Consider the following 24,265-nt stretch of genomic DNA (forward strand, 5'->3'; position numbering starts at 1 on the left):
CCTCTCCCACAAATCCCCACAGCCTTGAGCCCCGCATCAGGGACGCGTGGAGCATTTGGCTGTGAGTGAGTTGATCCCGAACCTCAGGGAGCTGGATGTGCAGAAGCTAGAGTCCCCAGGGGAAGTGTAAATGGACTGGGGCTTTGTGGGTATGGACATTTGAAGTTGACTTGGGAGGCTGAAGAGGGGCTCCTGCTGAAGGAGCTGGAAATGGCACTCTTGACCCAGAAAACAGCAGGAACAAGGGCTTTGAGTTGGGAAAGTACCTGCAGTGTTTGGGAACGAGCGAGCCTGTGGTGTGCAGGGGGCCGCGCTGGACACAGGCAAGATGGGGCCTGAGGAATGGCAGGCGCAAAGCCCAATGCGCGATTGGCTTTCTGCTGAAGGATTTGGACTTGAGAGAAGCCCCTGGAGGCCTCTGAGCAAGGCAGCGAGAAGCCAAGATCCCAAGCTGAGTGTTCTTTGTGCTACTCAGATGGCCTTTTTAAAAATTCAAAATCTCTTGCTGAATTAGGGGTAGTTTTTTATTGTGGTAAAAATATAAAGTTTGCCATTTTGACCATTTTAAGTGAACCATTCGGTGAGGACTAGGTGCCTCATGGAAGGGCACTCACACAGCAGCTGTCCTTTTGTGTCTGGTCACCTGTAGATCTTCTTTGAAGAAATGTGGATTCAAGTGTGTTGCCCATTTGGGGGGTTGGGTTGCGTGTTTGTATGTTGTTGAACTGTGGGAGCTCTTTATATATTCTGGATAGTAATCCCTCATCAGATACATGATTCTCAAATATTTTCTCTCATTCTGTGGGTTGTCTCTCACTCTCTGGATAGTGTCCTTTTGATGCACAGAAGATTTTAATTTTGATGAAATCCAGTTTATCAATTTTTGTCTTTTGCTGCCTGTGCTTTCAATGTCACATCCACAGAATCATCACTAGCTCACGTCATGAAGAATTTCCCCTGTGTTTTCTTCTAAGAGCTTTATAGTTTTTGCTCTTCAGTTGAGGTCCATTCTGAGTAAGGATCCAACTCTTTATTTTTTCGCATTTACGTATCCAGTTTTCCCAGCACCATTTGTTGAAAAGACTGCCCTTTCTCTGTTGAATGGTCTTGTCACCTTTGCCGAAAATCAGTTGGCCATATGTTTGTCTATTTCTAGGCTTTCTATGTTGTTCCATTGGTTTGTCTGTCTGTCCCAGGCATGGCCTTCTGAGGTGAAGTCCAGTATCTCTGAATGTGGGGAACCTCAAAAGTCGTCCTGTCCATCCCCTTGCCTCCAAACTAATGACTAACCAGCCAAAGAGATCCAGCTCAGGGACACCTTTGTTTTCCAGGAACCAGAGCTGGTAAGGCAGCTGGTAGGGCAGAGCCATTGGCAAGAGTGCCAGAATTATGTCCTTGGCCTCTGGCTAGGCCCCTGGCTGTTGAGGAGCCCCAAGTATGTCAGCTGACCTTCCTGTGAGGACATGGCCTTTGAGAAAATTCTCATGTGCTCTTAGGGTCCACATACCATTTGGGCCACTGCTGAGAGCCCCAAATCTGGGACCTCTTCCTTCAGTAAGATGATCCCAGTGCCCCCTCCTGGTGGAGCAGGGAGGAACTCCAGGAGGGAAGCCCCCATCTACCCCAAACCAGCTCCATGCTGTTGGCCCTGCATCTTGACTATTTTCTGTTTGAGTCCCATGAGAGGCACTTGCCACTCCCTGGCCTCCACCCCGGCCATCCCAAGTGCTGACCAGTGAACAGCAGAGCCTGGGGCCAAGGCTCCAGGCTAGACAATGATTCTGGTCCCCCCGTAGGTGACCAGAGAGGAGGGGGCTGTAGAGCAGAGGAGGGGGGTCTCCCTTGTGCTTCTTACCTTGCGGTTCCCCGGCCCCAGTGATTAGACAGGCACCTGCTTGAGCCTGGTCTCCCAACTGCTTGTCCAAAGACAAGGAACAGGCACGCTCTCTAGTATTCTTGGAATCTTGTAGAAACTGTGCTCAGCCCACCATGGGGTTCCCAGGCAGCCTGAAGCTTTAGATGCCTTTGGTTTGGGGACGCTGCTGTTCCAGGGCGTGGGAACAGGTGTCAGCCTGTGCAGCTGAGGGCCTCGGGCAAACTGGTTGACCTCTCTGCCTCAGCCTCTTTATCTGTAAGGTGAGGCGGAGAATACTATCTGCTTTAGGAATACCGTGAGAATTACATAAGGTAATATAGGTAAAGAGTTTAGAACAGTCCTTGGAACAGAGTAAGTGCTCAGTAAATATTAGCTGTTATTATTGGCAGGATTTCGCTGGAACCCTGACTACGTCAGGCTGGTCAGAAACTTTGACAGGCAGTTACAGTTGACTTGGATACATCAAATTGGAAAGTGAACAAATGATCATTGAATCTACACCGGGTGGTTGACAAAATCCTTTAAAATATGGCTGAGTGAAACAAGGGGTGGGGGCTGGCCGTCGGCCTTAACATGGGGGCAGCAAGGGTCAAGGAGGGAGAAGGAGGGCACCCCCAGGCCCCTCAGAACCTACAGCCCGCGTCTCCCCAGGCTGCTGGACCTTGCACCCAGGCGTCATGAGCTGGGGCATGACTTTCTTTCTTCCCCATCCGAAAGTCTGTTCTCTGTGCTCATCCGACTGCGTCAGACCCGGAGGTCCCCGAGGGCAGGATTTGTGCGTGTTCATCCCTGCATAGACTCAGGGCTGGGCACAGAAGATGTCCGGCTCAGGGCCTGTCAGGGAGGTTCTGCACCCACTCTGGGCCCCCGCACACCCATCTGTGATGAAGGGAGTGGTGGTAAGCGTCGCCCGTGGGCCAAGCCTGCACTGGGATCTTGCACTCAACCCCCTCAGGAGGTATTAGTACTCCTAATTTACAGATGAAGAAGGGGAGACCCAGTGCGGGCCAGGTGCCCAAGGGCCTGAATTGAGCCCAGATCTCCTGAAGCCAAAGGGCCTTTTTCTTCTCCACTCCTCTGCCCTTAAGGTTAATGCTCTTGGCCGTGGTGACGTCATGTCTCTGTGGCCATCGGACACAATCCAGCACGTGGGAGAGCTCAGTCAGCTGTGGAGTGGGGTGCGCCTGGGGGTGGATTTTCAGTATACAGCACACCGTCTTCCCCTCACCCACTACAGTGATGACCACAGATCTTGACCACACAGGCCCCATCTCCCTCCTACTTCCAGAGTCCTCCACAGAATCAGGCCAGCCCAGCTCGAGACCCCGTGTGTGGGAGCAGCTCCGTGGGTGAGGAAGGAGGGGCCAACCGCACCTGCTCCCTCCGAACTCATGACAGATGACTGACCACAGGTGGAACAGCCTCCTTGTTTGCTCAGCATCAGTGTCTGGACCAGGGTAGAGGGAAAGAGTTGACCTGGAGAAACCTTTCCTGAGCTGAGGCAGGTGGGTGGGCTTTAACAGCGAGGGCCGGGCTTCCCCCACATGAAGGCGTGTACCTGACCGTTGTGTTACCTCATGAGCCCCACAGGACTCAGCCCCTCGGAGAAGATCCACAGAAGTCAGTTTTGTGCCACACAAAGTAGATTCTCATTGTTTTATGGGATGCTTCATTCTCCCGAGAAGGGGTAACAGGTGGAAAAGAGATGAACTTGTCACACATCCTCTGCGGATTAAGGTTTTCTTGGTAGAAGGTGCATGCCGTGCATTTTATTTTATTTTTATTTTTAAAATTTATTTTATTTATTTGAGAGAGAGAGCGCGCATGAGCGGGGGGAGGAGCAGAGACACAAGCAGACTCCCCGCAGATCCTGAAGTGGGGCTTGACATGGGGCTTGATCCCAGGACCTGAGCCGAAGTCAGACCCTTAACTGACTGAGCCACCCAGGCGCCCCCACACCACGCATTTTAAAGCAGAGACTTATTTGAAAACTTTTTTCAGTCCAGATGAGCAAAAGTCAATGAAAGAACCGTTCTCCAACCAACACATAAATATCGGAATATTGAGGATTATTTATACTTACCTACCTGTATGTGATGGGCAAAACACTTGGAACTTACCTACTCCAAATCCCAGCCACGTAGATGGAAACCCTAACCAATAGCTTAGATACAAGCATGTTCTAGAAGTTTTGAAATTTTAACCATTTGATAGGTATAAAGGTGGAATTTTTTAAAGCTGAGATTGAATAATCTCACCCATCTCTATCCATCTCAGGAAACTCTAACTGGCAGGCTTACAATTACTTCCACCATTAGTCTTCCTTTCTCATCCAGGAGGAGAAAAGTCTTCTGGCTTTTTCAGCTTATAAATGATTCTTTAGGTTTGAATAAACCCATTTGGAGAAAGAGAACGCTTGATCCTGGTGAAAGAAGCAAATTTGCAGTAGGCCCACGTGGTCCTTGCGCAGGCTGAGCTGTTCGGTTATTGAACAAGATTAATTCAGTGCAGCAGGTTGTTTGCTGGGGAGCATCAAGGGTAAGGGAGCAGGGCAAGATGCCGTCCCTGCCTCTGGTGCGGGTCCATCCGATGACGGAGGCTGCCCATCTTCTCTTGCAATGCTGTGTGATGAGCGATTTAATTAGTAGGGGCCACTAGGGAAGCTCAAAAGAAGGTGTGGCAGGGAATCCACAGGGAGGAGGTGATACCGGCCTGGGAAGGTGACCTGGGGCCCACTAGGCAGAAGGGGCCCCGACCTGGCCCTGAATCAGCGAGCTTAGTCTCTCTGTGACAGCACCAAGTGGTACATTTCTGGAATGGTCCCTCTTGCCACTGCCCACCCCAGATGCCTTTCCAATGATACAGTGGGTGGAAGGTACTGGATGTTCCCACTGAGAAATTCTTGAGCAGTTAAACATTGGGGTGCCTGCAGAGGCCAGATGTCGCCAAGAGTGTCCGTGGAAGCGAGGCTTTTATAAGTCGTTCACAACGGACCTGAACTTCATGATCAGTGCAGTGATTAGAATTCCCATTCTCCTTTCCTGGCTATGCATTCACATTGCAATGTACCTTAGGCTAAAATGTATTTATGGAAGTGTCTTTCTTTAAAACACACTAAAAGTTTTAAGTAAATGTCAAACAAAATAAATTTAACATCTCGTTTTTACAGTGGTTCCAAGTGTGTCAGCCAGCCCATGGACAGTCTTTGCTATAAATGTGGGAAATGGGCCCTGATTGGAAGGGGACATTTGCAGGCGGAGTGACTTCGCCTTGCTCCTGCAGCTGCCCTGGCCTACCTTGGCCCCAGACAACAACTGTATGAATTTCTGCCGGAGGACTCCCATGATGGAGGGCAATGCTGTGTCTCCCGCAGGGATGTGCATGCTTGCGCTCTGCTTCATTCAAAGCTCACACCCATTCTGGGACGTGGACCGTATGGGCCTCACTTTACAGGTGAGGAGACCCGGGCAGCCCAAGGCCAAGTCATGCCCTTCAGGGGTGACAGAGCGACGGGTGGCTTGGGAGCCTTCCCTGTAACCTTCTTTAGACTCCTTCCATTTCCTGGATTGGGAAAACTGACATTTCCTCCTCTTATGTAAAGTGCTAGCAAAGCTCGGCTTCCACAGACCCCCTCCAATCAAAGCCTTCCTATATAGAGATCTGGACTGGCCCCTCCACTGAGGCTGGTCTGGATGCCCCTGCCCTGTCCAGCACCCTACACCGTAACCAGTCTCCCTCATGACTGTGGGCCTTTGAAGGAAGGGCTCTTTATCGGGCTTTGTGTTTCCTCCACCGAGAACTTGGCATGCACATAGCTGTGCTCCAGAAATGTTGCTGAATGAATGAATGAACAAATGAATGAGTGAGTGAGTGAAGCAAATAAGTGGCAGAATCAGAAATCAAGTCTGTCGGACTCCGAAGATTTCTCATTCATTTCATTTCACTGAGTGCAGGATCTAAGCTTCTCCGCCTGGCCTGCCTTGGGTCTGAAAGTGCTATTTCAGCGTCTCTCGTGGGGTGGGGGGTGGGGTGCAGGGGATGCAGGTTTTTGCCCTGTTAAGGGGAGGAATGGAGGCTCAGAGGGGTTCTGTGGGAGATGTTTAGGGACAAGCCCAAGGCTGTATGGTTTGGCGGAGGTGGAGAGGGGCAATGGGCAGACAGACCACAGGGCTGATTTGAAGTCAGGAAATGGAGATCCTCCACTAACAGGCTGTGTGATGGCTCAGGGCTTCCTCATCCTCCCTGTAAGGTGGGGGGTGGCCCAGTGTGGACCCTGAGCTCTCGGGCTTCTTGCTGGGGGGAGGGGAGAGTTTGGGAGGCTATACCTGCTTCTCTGGCCAGCCCCCTTTCCCCTGGAAGGTGCCAGGATCTCGGGCGCCTGGGTGGCTCAGTCAGTTAAGCGTCTGCCTTTGGCCAGGTCATGATCCCAGGGTGCTGGGATCAAGCTCCGCATCGGGCTCCCTGCTCAGCGGGGAGTCTGCTTCTCCCTCTTATTCTGCTGCTGCTTTCTCTCTCTCTGTCAATTATTAAATAAAATCTTAAAAAAAAAAAAAAGGTGCCAGGATCTCCTCCAGCCATGGGAGGCCGAGCTTAGGGTTGAGACCTGGGCTGGACCTGGAAGGGAGAAGCTGGGAAACTTCCAGTCTCCTTGAGGAGCAGCTAACAGGGGGGTGTGAGTTCTGGCTGCGGTCAAGACCCCCACCCCACTGTAGCAAATATCAGGAGGTAATGTTCCATGTTCAATCATAAGTGGGCTTTTCCTGAAATAGTGGATGGGTTGGTACTGCTCAGAGGGATTATGTGATTGTTTTTATTATTGTCCCCAGCCCTGCGGGGAGGCCCCTGTCTAAGGCTCCTCCCTGGTAATTAGGACCTGCCTAGTCTAGAGAGTTGGAAGTGTCCTGTTTTACCTTAAAATGTAACAGGTCTTACCAAGACTTCATTGGTTTTCAGTTCAAGGCCACACCGTCATGAAGCTTCCCCTGACGTTTTCAAGCAGAACTGACCACTCCTCCTTGGGGACCCTGCTGTGCCCAGGACGCAGGGCTCTTGCCCTTTGGGTCCTGGGACAACTGACCACCGTTACCTGTCTCTCCCCTCCATAAGGTCACGACCAAGGGGAGGCACTCCACGAATGGACACCTGAGTGAACCGAAGGATGAGGGCATGAACAGATGCAAACCCAGACACAGTATCAGGAGAGGACAAGAAAAGGAATTTGGGGGTGTAGGCTGGGAGGTGGAGGGAACCTAGCCCTGGATAGAGTGAGCTGAAGCCAGGACAAAGGCCCTAAGGGACACTGACTAGGGGACTTTCTTTTCTTTTTTCAGTTTTTTTGTGATAAAATACACACATAACATAAAATTTACCATCTTAAAACTATTTTAATTAAGTATAATTAACAACTATTTTTAAGTGCATAGTTCAGTGGTATTAAATATATTAATAATGTTGTACAACCGTCCCTGCCATCCACCTCCAGAGCTCTTCTCATCTTGTAAAAGCAAAACTCTGTACCCGCTAACCACTAACTTCCCATCCCCCCCCAGCCGCTGAAAACCACTATCTACTTTCTGTCTCTGTGCACTTGACCACTCCAGGTACCTCAGATGAGTGGAGGTTTTTCTGTGACTGGCTTATTTCATTTATCAGCATGTCCTCAAGGTTCATCCATGTTGTAGCATAGGTCAGAATTTCCTTCCTTTTTAAGGCTGAATACTATTCCATCGTATGGAGAGACCGCCGTCTGCTTATCCATTCATCTGCCATTTATTGGCTTGCGCCCATGTGTTAGCTATTGTCAGTGGCTTTCTTATTGTTCCTTTTTTTTTGGGTACAAGGAAACCTACCTCATTCATACCACTTGTAAGAAAGCTGAAATTATAACGGCCTCAAAAAATAAAGTACTTCTTTTACTTTTAAGTTCCAGCGGTAGCTTGACCTTGGCTAACAAAATATGCCTCCTACAGGTCTTAGAAACGCTGCTAGAAAAATCACGTGCTCCAACTGGGTCACCCGTCGCTTCCGTGGAAGGGAGGGTTTCCAGAGGGCTGGGGAAGCAAGGTTCGTCCCCAGAGGTGGCATCTGCCTTGCGATTTTAAATTAACATACAACATGTTATCAGTTTCGGGTATACAACGTAATGGTTTGGTACTGGGAGATGTTGAGAAATGATCACCACAGTAACTCTCGTTAGCATCTGTCACCTTCCATAGTTCCAATAAGTTTTTTTCCTTGGGATGAGAACTTCTGAGATCTGCTCTCTTAGCAACTTTCAAATATACGATACAGCATTATCCACATACTTCTTCTTTTTAAAAACTTTTTATTTGGGCACAGTTTCCGACTTAGAGAAAAGTTACAAGCAGAGTACCAAGACTTCCCGAATTCCCATTGCATCAAGTCCCCAGATGTTAACGTCTTACCGTATTTGTGTTCTTCTCAGTCCCTCTTGCAGGCTCTCTGGGTGTACATGCGTGTGCTGATTTATATGCGCACACACACACCTGTTGTGTCCTGCACTGTTTTAAGAGTGAGTTGCACAACACACACCTCCTTCCTCTGAATCCTTCAGTATTTAGCAGAGAATGAATGCAAAACAAGACTCAGTGCTGGGGGGGGGAATTAATGGGGTGCAAGCTGGGGGATGGAGGAGACCCCAAAACCGAGGTCCCGAGAAAAGGCCTGGGTCCCCATTGGAGGTCCCAGATGTTCAAGAGAGTTCTATCCAGTGCCCGTGCTGAAGGCGGGACATACTGGGGCTGCTATAGAGGCAGCCGAGAGGAGCGACTTCCTGGGACTCTGGGTCTTGTTCCTTCGTCTTGACCCTGTCTCCCAGCTGCCCCGTCCCAGCCCCGCAGAGAAGGTTTGAACCTTAGCTCTGCCTCCGACCCTTTATAGGTTCTTACACAAGCCATTTACTCCCACCAGCCTCAGTTTTCATCCTGGGCCTGGGTCAAGCCCAAGGCCCTATCACTGGCTTTTAGGGAGAGCGCACTGCTGGTTTCTTTTCCTTCTTCGGCTCTGGGAAGCCCCCTCCATCCTCTGGGCCAGAAGAAGACCATCCCCCAGCCCATGTGGGAAGAACGGAGAGAGCTTCTGTGGGGGGGGGGTAGAGCGATGGTGGAGGGACCACAGGGCTCCTTCACAAGCAGCTGGAGGACCCGGGATTCCCCAGGGTCTCCACGAAGGGAGGCGACTTTGGGGAATAAACTGCCACTCAGTGGCTGGGGACATCAATGAGTCCTTTCTCTCCGAGCCTCAATTTGCCCGTCCGTGGAGTGAGGATGCTCAGGAGAGCCCCTGTGTGGGAATTTTGAGGGGGCTAAAATCAATCAAGAATGTGAAAACCCCCAGAACTGGAGGAGGAATGAGCTCTGTGGGGAAGGACAGGGACCCATCTCATTCATCTCTGTGTCCCTTGGGGTGCTAGGACGGTGGCAGACACATAGTAGGGCTGGATAGCTGCTCGTCTGGCCAACCCTCCCAGGCCGGGCCTTGGTCTTCAAGCAGACTTCTAGAAACCTCATCAAGGCTTGGGGCCCTGGGGGACCAGCTTCCACCCTGAGGAACTTCACTGGGGCTGCAGTGCCTCCTGGTGGCAAGACGAGCAACTGCAGCCTTGATCCTGGTCAGCGGGGGAGTGGGGCTCTAGAACCTTCCAGCAGGCAGGGGGCCGGGGCCCTCGCCCTGTGGTTGAGCATCGTGTCCCCTGGTGAGTCCTCCTCAGTTGTGGCTTCCCACAGCGACTGTGCCCCTCCATAACCCCTTCCCCACTCCCTGAGAGGGAGTCAGGCAATACTTGTTGAAATGAGGACACAGAGAAGCCAGAAGTTCTGTTCAGGATCATAGAGGCAGCAGGGCTGCCTGTGGTCCTTTATGCCCGTCCCCGTGGCTAGGTGGGTTTTTGAGCCCTCTCTCCCACCCCGCTGCCACAGCCACCACAGTGTGAGCCGAGGGACCAAGGCCCACCTGGGTCTGGAGCCCAGCCCCATGGCCTGGTCCCTTCCCTGCAGGTGCCCTGGATCACCCCCCAGCAGGACGTACAGAGCTCCCAAAGGCAGAAGGAGCCCAGGGCCCCAGCGGTGCATCAGGGACGCCCTGCTCTGAACCGCTCACACACTCGAGTGGGGGACAGGCCCCGACACGAGCACTTGAAAGCAAGGAATTCAGTATTCAAGAGGTAAGCCCAACCCCGGGGTCGGGGAGGGAGAAAGGGCATCCTCACACGGAACCTTGGGACTCCAGTAAAAGCAATCCACAGAAGAAAGAACCTAACAAATGAAAGATTCAACTTTGCAAGTAATAAAACCGTAAATTCAAACAAGATCTCACTTCATTTATCATACTGGCCAAGATTTTTAACACGCTAGGACAGCCCTGTTCCTGTGGCAGGCGGGCACGCTGGTAGCTGAGGGGCGTGTCACGGTTCTGGAAGGCAGTTTGGCCGTGTTTATCAGAGACCTTCAAATGTGAACATGATGTAATCCAGTTTTTCTAGTTCTTGGAGCTGCTTCTAATGTAATCACCATGATGTATGAAAGATTTAACTATGAGGATGTTCATCGAGGGGCTGTTATCACTTCAATCAGAAACCCGGGTGCCCAGCAGTAGGGGATTGGACCAACCACAGAGTTGGTCCCTGTGGTGGAATCATACGCAGCCATTAATAATGGTGTGATGGAAGAATCGAGAACAGCATGGAAAGATGTCCAGGATAGAGTGTTAGGTTAAAAAAAAAAAAAGTGTAAGAAAAAATGTGTCCCCGCGGGTGTGTGTTTATGTGTGAGTGTTATCGTTTTCTTCTCTTGGCTTATCTTCACTTAGCTGATTGATTTTTAACCTTTTTCCATGTGGAACATAGATAATTATTAAATTCGTGTGGCGCTCTGGGGGAGTGAAAGCAGCTCTGTGAGACTAGAAGCAAGGTGGAGGGTGGGAGGATATGAGTCTATGAAGCAGCCAGGGGTCAGTCCTGCCTGGGGAATCATGAATGCCACAGTAAGCCTGATTTGTAGGGTTGGCAGATTTAGGGAAAAAAAAAACCAAAACCCTAACAATAAATCCAGAATGCTCAGTTAAATTAGAATTTCAAATAAACAATGAATAATTTTTCTGTCAGTATTTCCCATGCAATCTTTAGGACATACTTATACTAAAAATTATTCATTGTTTCTCTGAAATTCTAATTTAACTGAGCACCCTGTGTTTTATTTGGCAATCCCAGTGAGAGCTCTGGGAACCAGTGAAAGCCTTTAGGGAAGGTCACGATACAATCAGATGCATGTGTCTGGTTGTATTTGAGGGTAGTGGGCCTGAAGGCAGAGAAACCCTTTAGGAGGTGAACTTAAGCCTGTGTCTGGAAGCTTCCAGTACCTAAGAGAACTCAGAGTCATAAGGGGCCCAGTTTGTGAGGACAGCGGCCAATCCCCACCCCAAAAGGGCCTTTCTCTGAAGCATCCCTACCCTTCCTTCACCCCACCCCTATTGGTGCTCATCTCCCACCTCCCAAAACTTCACAGCAGAGTCCAGCACCCTACCAAAGCAGTCATCTTTCAGGATTCTAATCGCTGCTTTCAAACAGTATTTTAAAATGATAAAAGCAGTTCTTGTTCGTGGTAGGACAAATAGAAAATTAATTCAGACCAGAAAAAAAAAAAAAAGGAACAAAAATCAACCCATATACCTGTATTCCCACCTCTAGAAACTTCTAGAATTTTCTAAGGACAGATACTCCACCCCTTCTCCACTTTTTTTTAAGATGAGATTTACTTACTATAACATGCGAACATCCTTCCAGATACTAAAATGCTATCCTTTTATAATACCAGTTTCATTCATTTGTTCATCAAATGCTTATTGAATACCTACTGCATGCCAGCCACAATAGCAGGTGTTAGACAGGGGTAGACAAAGCAAATATATTCAGATATACTCCCCATTTTATGGAAGGCAGAGAGAGATAATAAACAAAAGGGGAAAAAATCCCCAATAAATACATAATAATGTGTGCTAAAGGCTAAGAAGGAAACATTTTGCAGAATAACGAATATCAGGAAGGATCTTCTATTTATGGAAATAACATCTTTTATTTAACCAATCTCCTGTTACTGGATATTTTGGTTATTTTTGGTTTTTCTATATAATGATGCCCTAATGAACTTTCTCCCTAGCAAATTCTTTGTGCCCATCCATAATGATTCCTTTAGGATAAATTCCTGGAAGTGGGATTTCTGGGTGAAGACATACAAACTTTTTATTAGTTTTTCTGTAACATATTGAAATGCAATTTTGTGGGGCACCTGGGTGGCTCAGTCGGTTAAGCCGCTGCCTTCGGCTCGGGTCATGGTCCCAGGGTCCTGGGATCGAGCCCCGCATCAGGCTCCCTGCTCGGCGGGGAGCCTGCTTCTCCCTCTCCCTCTGCCTGCCTCTCTGCCTACTTGTTCTCTCTCTCTCTCTCTGTCAAATAAATAAATAAAATCTTTTAAAAAAAAAAAGAAATGCAATTTTGTATTTTCTCTATAGTTTACGTGTCTTTCATTTTTAAAATAACGTGCTGCAAAATTAAAATTTGGGGCGTGTATAGTTTTATGAATCTTACATCCCTGTGCAGATTCATGTACTCACACCCCAGCCCTTTCTGCTCCAGCCCTCCCCCTCCCCAGCCCCTGGCAACCGGTGATCTGTTCTCCATCCTCTGCTGCTGTCTTTCCCAGGATGTCCTGTGATAAATAAGCGGAGTCATACATATGTAAGTTTTTAGTCTGGCGTCTTTTAAGAACCATAACGCTGCTTTTGAGAGTTATTCGTGCCACTGTCTGTGTTCCTTTCATCTCTGAGTCCTATCCCCTCGCATGGCAGTTCCAGTTTGCTTACCCATTCACCTGTTAGAGGACATTTGGGTTGTTTCCAGTTTGGGGTGATTCTGGCCAAAGCCGCCATAAGCATTTGCACGCAGGTTTGGTGTTCCTCCCCTGAACACCAGTCTTCATGTCTTCCGGGCGAATGCCTCGCGGTGGCGTTCCTGGGTCACGTGGGGAGTGTGGGTTTAATTATAGAACTGCTGCTCTGTTTTCCCACCAGCGACGTGGGAGACTTTCCATGGCTCCGTGTCCTGGTCATCACCTGGCGCCGTCCGGGTTTTCACATCCGTGGCAGTCGGTGCGTGGGGCTGTCTCACGGGGGTCCTAGTTGAAATTTCCTGGCTGGATAATCCGTCCAGAGGGTTTTTCATGCTTTTTTGCCGCCTGAAGGTCTTTTCGGGTGAGGTGTCTATTTAGATGTTTTGCCCACTTTTTTTTCCTCCTTTCACATTACTGTTAACTAAATCCCACCCTTTATTCAGAGGTCACTAGTTTTTTCCCGGATGTCCTTTTACTGTCCCAGGACCCGATCCAGCACACCGCATGTGGTCCGCAGGTCTCCTTAGCCTCCCGTGGTCTGTGCCAGGGTCTCAGACTTTCTGTGTTTTAAGAGGCATGTTTAGAGCTTGCGTGGGTGAGCAGGGGTGCCCACGTCACCTGTGGGTGGCCGGCCTGAGCCCCCGAGTTTCTACCTCCCACTTTCCCCTGCAGATCGGCAGCTCCCCGAGGGCAGGGACCCGGTCTGCCTCCACCGCCTGAGACCACGTCTGCTGAAATGTGTCCCCACTTACTGCTGCCCCTTCGGCATTAGTTATAGGCCTGGAGCTAAACCAGGGACGTCCAGGCTGAGCTCTGCACAGAGCCCAGGGGCAGAGGAGGTGGGCCGGGGCCGTGATCAATGGCTAACCTTTCACCTTCGCCCCTACCCCCACACGACTGTTTGGACAGCAGTGGGTTTAGTCGGTGCCCTTTAAATAGCATGAAAGGGCCTCACGCTGGCCTGTTTTGTTTAAGGAGATTACATCGGCGCGGTGCGCTCTGCCACAAGGTGTGCAAGCCGGCTCACCCGAGAACAGAGCGAGCGGCATGTCCCCCACAAAGCAGATGTTTGGAGGAAAAATAGATGTAATCAAAACCATGGAGGATACAATTACTCAGACCCCTTAGACATACACCAGTATGCACGGGCCCGTGCACAACTGTACACACACACACACACACACCTCCCGTGTCCGTACTCACCTACGTGTACCTGCAAAGTCACGCTCGCTTGCACAAATCCCCAGACCCAGCAGCACACATCCTACTTGTGGGCCTGCACTCAGCCCCGCGGGCCTGCTCACTCCGCAGACTGTCTGCAGGCAACCACACGTGTTCCGCACACCCATTCACAACTGCAGGCTTGTGCCCCATGCCTGCGGGCGCACATCCGGGCACACAGAAGGAATGCACACACACAGGCCTCCGGCACCCTCCCCGCTTCAGAAGTGCACGCGCTTGAAATCACAGTCATAAAAAAAAACACACACAGTCACCTTCGGAAATCTCTCAAGGGCTTTTGTATCAAAAAAAAAAAAAAGGTTAGACTAGGTTAGAGTGACGTCATTGGGTTGAACCAGGACAACAAGCAGAGGGGAAGGGAAGGAAGAAAGGTTTTCCATCGCTCGTATTTCTCGGAGTTCAGGCAGAGGTTCGAGGCCCTTCTGTGGCTCCTGATTCGGAATATATGCTCGAGCCAAATGCTTCTACTTCACCAGAAGTGGTTGATGGAAATACTTACCCGGGGTGGTTCGAAGGGCGTGCTGCCCCATCATGGCTGCCATTGCGCGCGGACCTTCGGAGGGGCAGCCATTGAGCGCTCTGGGTGTTTTCTGTACGCGCATTGCTTCATTCCTCTGGGTCGTCTGGGATTTATATCCACCTCAGGACATTCTGTTGGGAAGCTGCAGATCAGGATGACATTGTCTTGGGCCCCAGAGACCGGGACAGAGCCCTCTCAGGGGCCCCTCCGCGCTGTGGAAGGGGCATCAGCATGGCGCCAGTCCAGAGTCCATAGGGAAGGAGGGGCAGGGGGGAAGCCAGAGATGCAAGCAGGTGGCCTGGCCCGGGGGGGCTCTGTTGCTGCTCAGCCTCGGGCGGCACAGGGCTGTCGTCCCTGAAGAAGCCTGGCCCAGAAGCAGGGCGAGCGGAGGGTCTCCCAGGGGCCTTTACCCCACTGCGGGCTCATTGTGGGTGTGGAGCTGGCTCCCGGCAGGTCCTGGGCTGGCTTCCCTGGACGTTTACATTCTAGAGCCCCTTCCAGGAATCCCATCCCTTTGCTTCTCCGTCTGCTTCCCTGGTGCTCCCTGTTCCCTCCTGCCCCACATGGAGACATCCTTCACTGTCTGTGTTGGTCCTGTCTCCGGCCATCTCATCTCCCCCTGCTGCTTCTGCTGCCAACAGTTCACTCGGGAATGTGAGCCTCTTCCTCACGTATCCTAGCCACCTGGCTCCTCCTTGTCTAGCGGGATGAACTGTTCACTCGGGGCTTCAGCAGTCACTTTCTGTAGGCAGCTCCAGCACGCGTAGCCAAAACACGGTGGGCACATGAAGGTAGCTGCCCAGAGTGAGAGCTCGGCAGTGTTTGGTTGTTAGAAATTGTTCGCTTATTCTTCAGCGACTTTTCACTGCACATCTGCCGTCTGCCCCATCCTGGGCTAAGCCCAGGGTCCGTGACATGAGGTTCCAACCCTCGGGGAACTGATGTGCTATAGGAGGAAAGGGACACTCAGGGCTTGATTATATACTAGTCAGAAACACAGGCAGTAATTGGAGAGGCTGAGCAGGGGACAGAGGGGTCTGTATGGTTGTCGCAGTCTGGGAGGACTTCCTGGAGGGGCTGGTGTTTGACGGGATCTTGCAGGTCAGCTGGAAAGGAAGGCATTCCAGGCAGGTGGCTGGTGCAGGTGAGGGAGACCAAGGGGGTCAGTGGTAATGGGTTTGCTCAAGAGTATTTCAGCATGAGCTGTGGGCTCCTGTGTTTCCAGCGGCTGTCTTGTCGAGGAGGGCACTGCAGGGCGAGCTGGATCCTGACCAAGCACCCAGGCCTCGGGCCACCCACCTGATTCTCCACCCAGCTCCTCAGGATTGTTCGGTTGGAGAGCAAACTGCTGGCTTTGCCCAGGGGCCAGCACCATCACGCAGCCCGTCCCTGGCAGCCCCCTGTGTCAGTCTTATTAAACTTGGGGCCACCTGAGGAACAGCAGTGGGAACCCCAGCTGTTGAGACAGGAGGACAGAAGACTCTGGGAGGTGTGGCAGCCGTCTCGGGGAAGGGCCCTGGAGACTTGGAACCGGGACCAGTGAGCCGTACCTCCAAGACACAGACATGGACTGGAGCTCAGGGAGCTCTCTGTCCCCACAGGCCGCGTGGCCCCCTTGCTGGAGAAGCTGCAGGGTAGAAGGAGTTTGAAATAGACCCCCCTCCCACCCCAAGTCTGGGATCCTTGGACTGAGCACCTGTGAGTCTTGGCTTGTCATTCTGACCAGTCATCCATGGGACCTTGGGGAATCTAAATTAGAGACCCAGCCTCCCGATTTAAAGCAAAATGATCAGTAGTGAAGACTGAGATGGGAAGGCTCTCTTCCCTCTTCTTTGAGGAGCCAGAAGCATCAGTTTGCCAGAATTCCTTCCATCTCTAAGGTTTCCCAGTTGGCCGACGTTTGCCTGGACACAGACCGGTCCCCATCCTGCTCCCCTCTTCTCGCCGCTCCAGACCCTAAGGGAAGGCCCCGGTGGTGACTGAGGCAGGAGGGACACTCCACAGGGCCGAGGTGGTGACACATCCCTGCCTGCTCCCCCCGCTCCAGAAGGGGCACCATCAAACCTCCAGCTGCAGAGGAGACTCTGGGATGTGAGAAGAGTCATCTGCCGTCACAGGCAGATCATGGTAGAGCTGGGACCAACAGCAGATCTGCCAACTCTTGGTCCGGTGGTCTTTGTGCACCCTGTGCTGACTCCCCATTTCTCCCCCACTCGCTCGGCCTCAGTGGGTGGCTGGAGGTCTGAGAAACTGGATTCTTACTCCTTGCCATAGAAGACTGGATGTTCTGCTGCCTCCCCACCAGCTAAGCCTAGAACTAGGTCAGCACTGAGGGACTTCCCTCCTCATCCTCAGAGGCTGGTCCTCCTGCCCCCAGGAGCAAAGCAGGACTCCTTGATTTTGTGCGCTCCTTGCCTTTTGCCCCTACCCTTCTCTCCCTGGGAAGAGGCCCCAAGCCCACAGGGTAGGAATAGAGGACAGAGCCGGGGGCTAGAGGCCGTGCTTTGTCACTAACTAGCACACATTCCCTGCTCTCTCTGGTGTGAGTTCCCCCCAGTTAAAACTCGGAGCTTGAGCTCGTCCCTACAACCCTTGGTCTCTGCAACACGGAGCTCCCCATGCGGCCCAGCCCCTATTGCTATGCGGGGTGGTCCCAATCCCAGGCCGGATGCCAGAGGACACTCCAAGGGTCCATGGGGTCATGGGATGGGGCCCGGAGATCAGTGCGGGGGCAGGAGGGGCAGGGGCTGCCCCCCAGTCTGGCCTCCAGGAAATTGCATAACAGAGATGTTTATTTTTGGTGAGGCTGGGTGGGATTTCTTCTCTTAAAAAAAACCCAAAACATAAAACTTGTTTGTCTGCCAGCAAGATAAATATCTTTGCTGAAAGCTCTTGGCCCAGCTGCCATCTGCAGTTTGCATAACGTTGTCACTGAAACCGCGGCGGTCTGCGTGTGCCCGGGCTCACGTGGGCGTCCTGCACGTGGCCCCTCCCGATGCCGCGTGCACGTCCGCCCGCTCCGGGCACTCACCTCCACCCCCTTCGTCGGGGCCTTGGAGAGAGAGGTGGGGATGGCAGGCAGCTGCCCCTCACACCTTCCCAGGGCACACGCAAAGCTCGGGAGGAGAGCCAGCCCGAGGCCTCAGCCGCCGGGATGCGGACGGAGCAGGGAGACCTGAGCCAGCAGCATCGTCCCGACACTTCACGCCCGCCGCGTGGACCTGTTCCCAGAAGAGGTGCTCACACCAGCCACGCGTGCTTGCGACAGTCAGAGCTTGTGCGTGTGCAGGCCTTCTCCAGTGCTCCCCGGAAGCCTTATTAATAATCGTCGGTACATTACCGCACGGGCCGGGGAGGGCGGCGCAGAGAAGGGCTCACACCGGTCTCCGGACACCAGGCCAGGGCCTGCACCTGCTCCCGCACCCAGATGCTCTGGGGAGGGCCCGCCTGCTGGGAAGACTTCTCCGGGGCCCGTGTCCTCTGCTGCTCGGAAGTCCACACTGGAACTGGGGATTCCAATACGGGCAGAAACCTACGGAGCTGGCGCCGTGCTAAGGGCTTTGCCTGTTGGCCTCCTTAATCCCACAGTATGCCAGGAGGAAGAGCCCACAAGTATCTTCATCCCCATTTTATAGAGGGGGGAGACTGAGGCACAAAGAGGTTAAGTGAGCTGTCCCAAGTACACAGCCAGAGCGAGGTACATGTGGGAGTCCTACCCTCCTCCACTAGCTTCAGAGTCCACGTTCTAACCTTGACTCTGCGGCAAGTGTGTCTGCCCAGGGTGCTGACGGGGCCATTTGGGTGTGGACAGGTCACTCCCTGCCTCACTCTCCCCCTACTGGCCTCCACCTCCTCATCCCTGACTTACATAGATCCACTGGTCCTTTCCAGCTCTGGGCATCTAGGAATCAACCAGTGGAGCCCCATCCTGGCAGATGGCGGTGGCTGTGGGCCCAGGCCTCGAGCTTAGTGTGAATCTAGTGGGGCACACACGTCAGCATCCTGGGGACACAGGCGCCTGCCCTGCTTCCTTAGTAAATGTGCCACTGGGCTGGAGCAGGCCGGACCCTGCGTGGACAGTAGGTGAAACCTGTGGAGGGCGAGGGGCGTGACCCCTCACGCTGGATTCTTCGGGGTGGGGTGGGGGGATCTCCTCAGCTCCTGCTGAGCCCAAACAGGACCAGGCCTGGATAGGAAGGGCGTTCCTGTCTGCCTCGACGCTGGCCTCCTCCTTGCCCCTGCCCTGTTGGGCCAGACATGGCTGCTGAATTAGCTTTCGCTTCCCCTGGGTGTCTGAGGCACTGGGTCAGCATTCCCGATGCCCAAAGCAGAAGTTCTGACAAAGGGGATCCTTCTAGAAGGAGGAGCCCAGGATCAGTGGGGGTGGGGATTAAAGGTCCAAGAGATCAGATTGACCCAGAGTCATATTACGTTGGTGGTAAAAGGGGTCCATTCTGAGATGATGGCAACGAGGCTCAGAGAGGGAAATGGACTTGCCCAAGGTCACACAGCATGTTAATGGCAAGTCAGGACTAGAACCGGGGCCTCCTGCCCTCGCATCCAGTGTGATGCTGACAGGGGAATGGCAGGGGAGGGCTCTCCCTGTCCCTCCCTCCTCTCTTGCTCGGTTCAGTCATTGTTCTCTGACCTTGTTTCCTCCCCCTTCAGCCAAAGAGAGCTCCCTGGGTGAGCCAGAGTTGCCGCCGGACTCTGACACCGTGGGGATGGACAGCAGCTACCTCAGTGTGAAGGAGGCTGGAGTGAAGGCACCCCAGGACCGGGCCAGCACCGAGCTGCCCAGCCCGCTGGAGAAGGCCGACTCCGAGAGCAACAAGGGCAAGAAGCGGAGGAACAGAACCACCTTCACCAGCTACCAGTTGGAGGAGCTGGAGAAGGTCTTCCAGAAGACCCACTACCCCGACGTGTATGCCCGGGAGCAGCTGGCCATGAGGACAGACCTCACCGAGGCCCGCGTGCAGGTCAGTGAGGGCACCTGGGGAGAGGCTGGGATAGCAGGGCCTGCCCTCGGGCTGGTGGCCAAAGCTGGGACTGCCTGACTGTCCCTCAACCACACCAGGGCTTTCTTTACTTCAGTCCAAGGACAGCCTGCCCCTCACACCCCTGCTCCAAACAGGGCCAGTCTGCTTTTACCCACCTGACTATCAGGCCTCCTACTCTGGCGGGAGCAGGGGCAGAAGAAGGAGGGTCGCCTGTTAGCTATATTCCTGGGCTCTGTGTGCTGTGAGTGTCCAGGCCCTTTCACAAAGGAGATGACTGATCTCTGCCCTCGAAGGCCTCTCTCTTAGGAAGGAAACAGGATAGACCTAAAGATATCCACAGCAGTCCAATGGGCAGAAACAGAGAAGAACCTGGCTCTTCTTGCTGCCCAGGATAGCTGCTTCCTCCATCTTTCAGCTCCCAAATCAATATACCTCCTTTGTGAAGTCTTCCTGACCACCGTGGCTAAAGCAGTAGCCCCCTACCACTATCCAGCCACCAGAACACCCAAGCCAACAGAACCCAACCCAACACAACATAACCCAAACCAACACAGCCAACCCAACACAGTCAATCCAACTCAACACAGCTCAGCACAACCCAACAGAACCCAACCCAGTGTAACATAACCCAAACCAACAAAGCCAACCCAGCACAACCCAACACAGCCCAAACAACACAGTCAACCCAACCTGACATGGCTCAATGCAACCCAACAGAACCCAACCCAAGGCAGCATAACCCAAACCAACACAACCCAACACAACTCAAGCAACACAGTCAACCCAACCCAACACAGTTCAACATAACCCTAAAGAACCCAACCCAACACAACATAACCCAAAGCAACACAGCCAACCCAACACAACCCAACACAGCCCAAACAACACAGTCAACCCAACCCAACATGGCCCAACACAACCCAACAGAACCCAACCCAAGGCAGCATAACCCAAAGCAACACAGCCAACCCAACACAACCCAAACAACACAGTCAACCCAACCTAACACAGTTCAACACAACCCAACAGAACCCAAATAACACAGTCAACCCAACCCAACATGGCTCAACACAATCCAACAGAACCCAACCCAATGCAACATAACCCAAACCAACACAGCCAACACAACACAACACAACTCATCCCAAACCAACATAACACAACACAAGCAAATCAGGTCACCTTCTTCCACATTGTCCTGTTTTTTTTTTCTTTATAGAATATATGACTGGCTTAAATTATTTTATGTTTGTCTCCTCTCACTATAATGTGAGTTCTTTGAAGACAGGTACTGTCTGATTGTTCATCACTATATTCCTACCAAATAGAGAAGGCTGAACTCAGAGCAACAAGGGCAAAAAATAAATATTTGTAGATTGGTGGACCTCCTTTGTCCAGAGAGGTGTGTCCTCCCTCCTTGCATGAAGTTACAGCAAGAAAAGAACCAGAGAGGAAGCAAAGACCTCTAAGTACCCAAAACACAGGAGACAAAATCCATGCACTAAAGCTCAGGCTTCAGCTTCACACAAATAAATGTCATGCTCAGTCTACTTTTCCACCCCAGAGCATGTGAGGAATGGCAAATAAAGTGTTGTCAGATAGCGGTTTTTCCCCCTCCAGTGGGGTGAGGGAAGTCAACAGCTTGAGAACAAAGAGCAGTTCTTGGGTTGTGTTTTTTTTTAAAGCAACACAGCTCAGCTGGGCTAAGCTCAGCTCAGATGTGGGTTCAGGGCCAGGACAGAGCCTTCCGTTATCCGCAGGCCCCAAGGGCGCCCCCTGCTGCCTCAGTTCACTAAGGACCTTCAGCGAGCGTTCCTAAGGCATCAGTCACAACCATGTTCTGTGTAACAAGGCAGAGCTTCTGTAACATCGTCCAGAAACGTTTTCATTCAAAATGGATCATGCGAGAAAGGACCAGCAATTACCATAAATATGCAGCCATCCAGAAACCGCAGGTACCCAGAGTGAACAGTCGGATTGTTTGGCCACAAGTTCCCGGAGTCCGGCTGCCCCTCTTATTCCTGCCCAGTGCCTGGTGAACGGTTGGGGAAGGAAGGCAGGGCAGGTGAGGCTTTCCTGTCATTCCACAAGCATTCACGCACCAGCTGTCTTATTTGCATCAGGATAGGCCGCCGTGTGACCTCCCGGGCCTCAGAGTCTGGACAGGAACCCCAGAACCTGGCCTCGGCCCAGCCCCTGGATTGGGAGGAACTGAAGGAGCTGGTGGAGAAGGGGGTGGCTGGTTATGGGACATTCCTATAGGCACCGTGTTCGTGTGGGATCGACTGATCCATCCTCTGCACAGTGTGTGTGTGTGTGTTCCTTACAAGTGCATGGGAGTGCCTGGGAGTAGAATTCACTTAGTATCAAAAGAAGGATGGCTCTTCTAGGACAAACCATGGAAACGACACTGGGCTATAGAGAACATTTTTCAGGTGCCATCCCATACCCAAAGCAGAGTGTTCCCTCTGCGTGTGCGCACACACCCATTTATGCCTGTTTCCAAAATGGAGTTGAGGCAGCTACAATTAAAGACTTGTTAGTTTCATCTAAAAACAAGAACGGTGCCATGAAATAGGCAGGTAATTACGTCAAACATCTAGGCTAATAATCATAGTTGCCACTGAGCACAGATTTCAACCCTGAGCTTCCCAGCAGCCAAGGCAGAAAGGGAAACACTGATGTGTTTGCATATCTTCTCATCTAAGGGGAGGATCATAGGAATATAGAACGTTAGTGCTGGAAAGGATCATCTATCTGGTCCTCTCGTTTGATAATAAGTAGGAGGAGGCCCACAGGTGGGACATGATCACCTGTGGTCAGGTGACTCAGGAACAGTGACTCAGTGGCAGGGCTGAGACTAGAATCCAGGACTCCAGAGCTCCAGCCCAGTGTTTCTTTTACTTTAGTTGGCTCTGCAGGACATGGGCCATATTGTTCTGAGACTTTTCTTTGTATAAAGGCAGCAGGGTGGGTGGGATCTCCATGTGCGTCAGACCTCTGGATCGAGCCTGGCAGTGCCCCGAGGTTTGGGGGGAGTGGTGGTGGAACCCCCTGCCTGCCCCTGCTGGGTTTGTTCGGGGCCCGTACTCAGCTGGTGGGAAGCCAGGTGCCTGGCATAGAGTGGTGCTGGGGACAGGGAGGGGGTGGGCGGCTCCAAGATGGACCTTTCCTGGGAAGAAGCTCGGGGTTTGGCCCTGCTCCAGGGGCTGCAGGGGCCTCTCTCTGCTGTCTGGGATTCCAATCTCCGCAGCTGGTGCTGAAGACAATAAGACAGAGGCCTCCCCGCCCTGGGCCACCCCGCCCTGGCCCCAGATGGGCTGCGGTTACTGAGGCCCCTGCCAAGACGGTTGGTTCCTTGGGGAGAGGCCTGTGCTGAGCAGGCCCAGGCCAGGGTGGGCCGGGAGCGGGGTGGTCCTGGGGCGCGACATGCAGACTGGAAGGCTGGACCTCGTGGTCCCCTCTCCCCCTTAGGGTTGTCCTATGGAGACAGGCTGGGGCCGCAGAGCCCTGAGGCACAGAGCATCTGTGGGGAGCTCTCCGAGCGCCAGGCTCCGGGGGCCAGAGATGGAAGGACGGCCGTGCCTCATCTCCAGGCCCTCCACCGTGAGCTCAGAGGGGCCGTGAGGATGTCCGGCCGCCACCCAAGCTGGGGGGCTTGAGGCTTGAGACTGCAGAGCCGCGGGGCTCACTTAGCAGAAGAGCTCCAGCCCTGCGCAGGAACGGGGCCCAGTGCTGCAGGCAAGGGAAGAGGGTTTGGGCGGTTCTGCTGCCCCACAGCCTCGCCTCCCGCCTCCCGAAGTCTCTGGGTCTTTAACCCTCCCTTCCATCCCTGGGCCGGGCCCTCCTCCACTCCCATCCCAAAGACAGCGTTATCTCTGCGCACTCCTCCCCCGCTGCTCAGCTGTCTTCCCAGATAACCCAGCACCCCCACCACCGCTCCAGCCCCCACATTCCATCTCCCCCCACTGTGCTCCTCCTCCCACATCTGGGACCAGCCGCCCCGTCCCCTTGCAGTGCCTCCCCAGCCCATCCAGAGCCTGCGGGACATCTCCAGGAGCGCCCCTCCACCTGCCGCTCCCGCCTCCCACCACCAGGGCTCCCGGCAAGCCCCCCACAGTGGCGGCCACGGACACTTTTCCTCACCTTCTCCCCACCCCCCGAAGAAAGAATGGAGCCATATATCTTGATGCCTCCAGCGGGCTTCTCCCCTCCCCCTGGCTTCCCCCCCAGCAAACCCTGGGAGGCTGAGGAAGGAGCGGAAAGACGGAGCTAAGCCTGCAGGAAATTAAACATGAAATGAAAACAAGCTCCTCTGATTCATTCTCTCATCCTGCCCCCCGGCCCCCATTCCAGGCCACTGATAAAGGGGGATCCCGTTTCAGTGGCGCAGAGAGGAGACCCGATCCGCCCTTGGCTCTCAGCGGGCGGCCTGGGCCTGGACCCTAGGAGCCCCTGGAGGAAAAGGGGCCCAGGAGGCTCTGGAGCAGGGGCTGAGTGCGTCTCCTACACCAGACTCAAGTCAGGGAGGCAGAATGACTGTCAAAGCAATGCCAGCCCGTGCGTGCGCGTGCACGTGCGTGTGCACACACGCATGTATCCTTGGGACCAGGGAGGGAAACTGAGGTGCAGCGCCACACTGGCTCCCTGCCCCCACCCTCCCCACACTAACATGAGTCACACACACCCCAACTTCTTTTCCTTTTAGCGAAAGACAGCAAGAAAA

At 52.9% G+C, this 24,265-nt stretch overlaps 1 protein-coding gene across 1 annotated transcript in view; it reads left to right on the forward strand.

The window, feature by feature from the left end:
* Window positions 1-24,265, forward strand: part of ALX4 (ALX homeobox 4) — a 42,198-nt gene that overhangs the window by 11,176 nt on the left and 6,757 nt on the right. The window contains exon 2 of the mRNA XM_036097691.2: window positions 19,208-19,518. Coding sequence (XP_035953584.1) covers window positions 19,208-19,518 — 311 coding nt within the window. The remainder of the gene's footprint in view (window positions 1-19,207; window positions 19,519-24,265) is intronic.

This window comes from Halichoerus grypus, chromosome 11, assembly GCF_964656455.1.
Source record: "Halichoerus grypus chromosome 11, mHalGry1.hap1.1, whole genome shotgun sequence".
Taxonomy (NCBI): Eukaryota; Metazoa; Chordata; class Mammalia; order Carnivora; family Phocidae; genus Halichoerus; species Halichoerus grypus.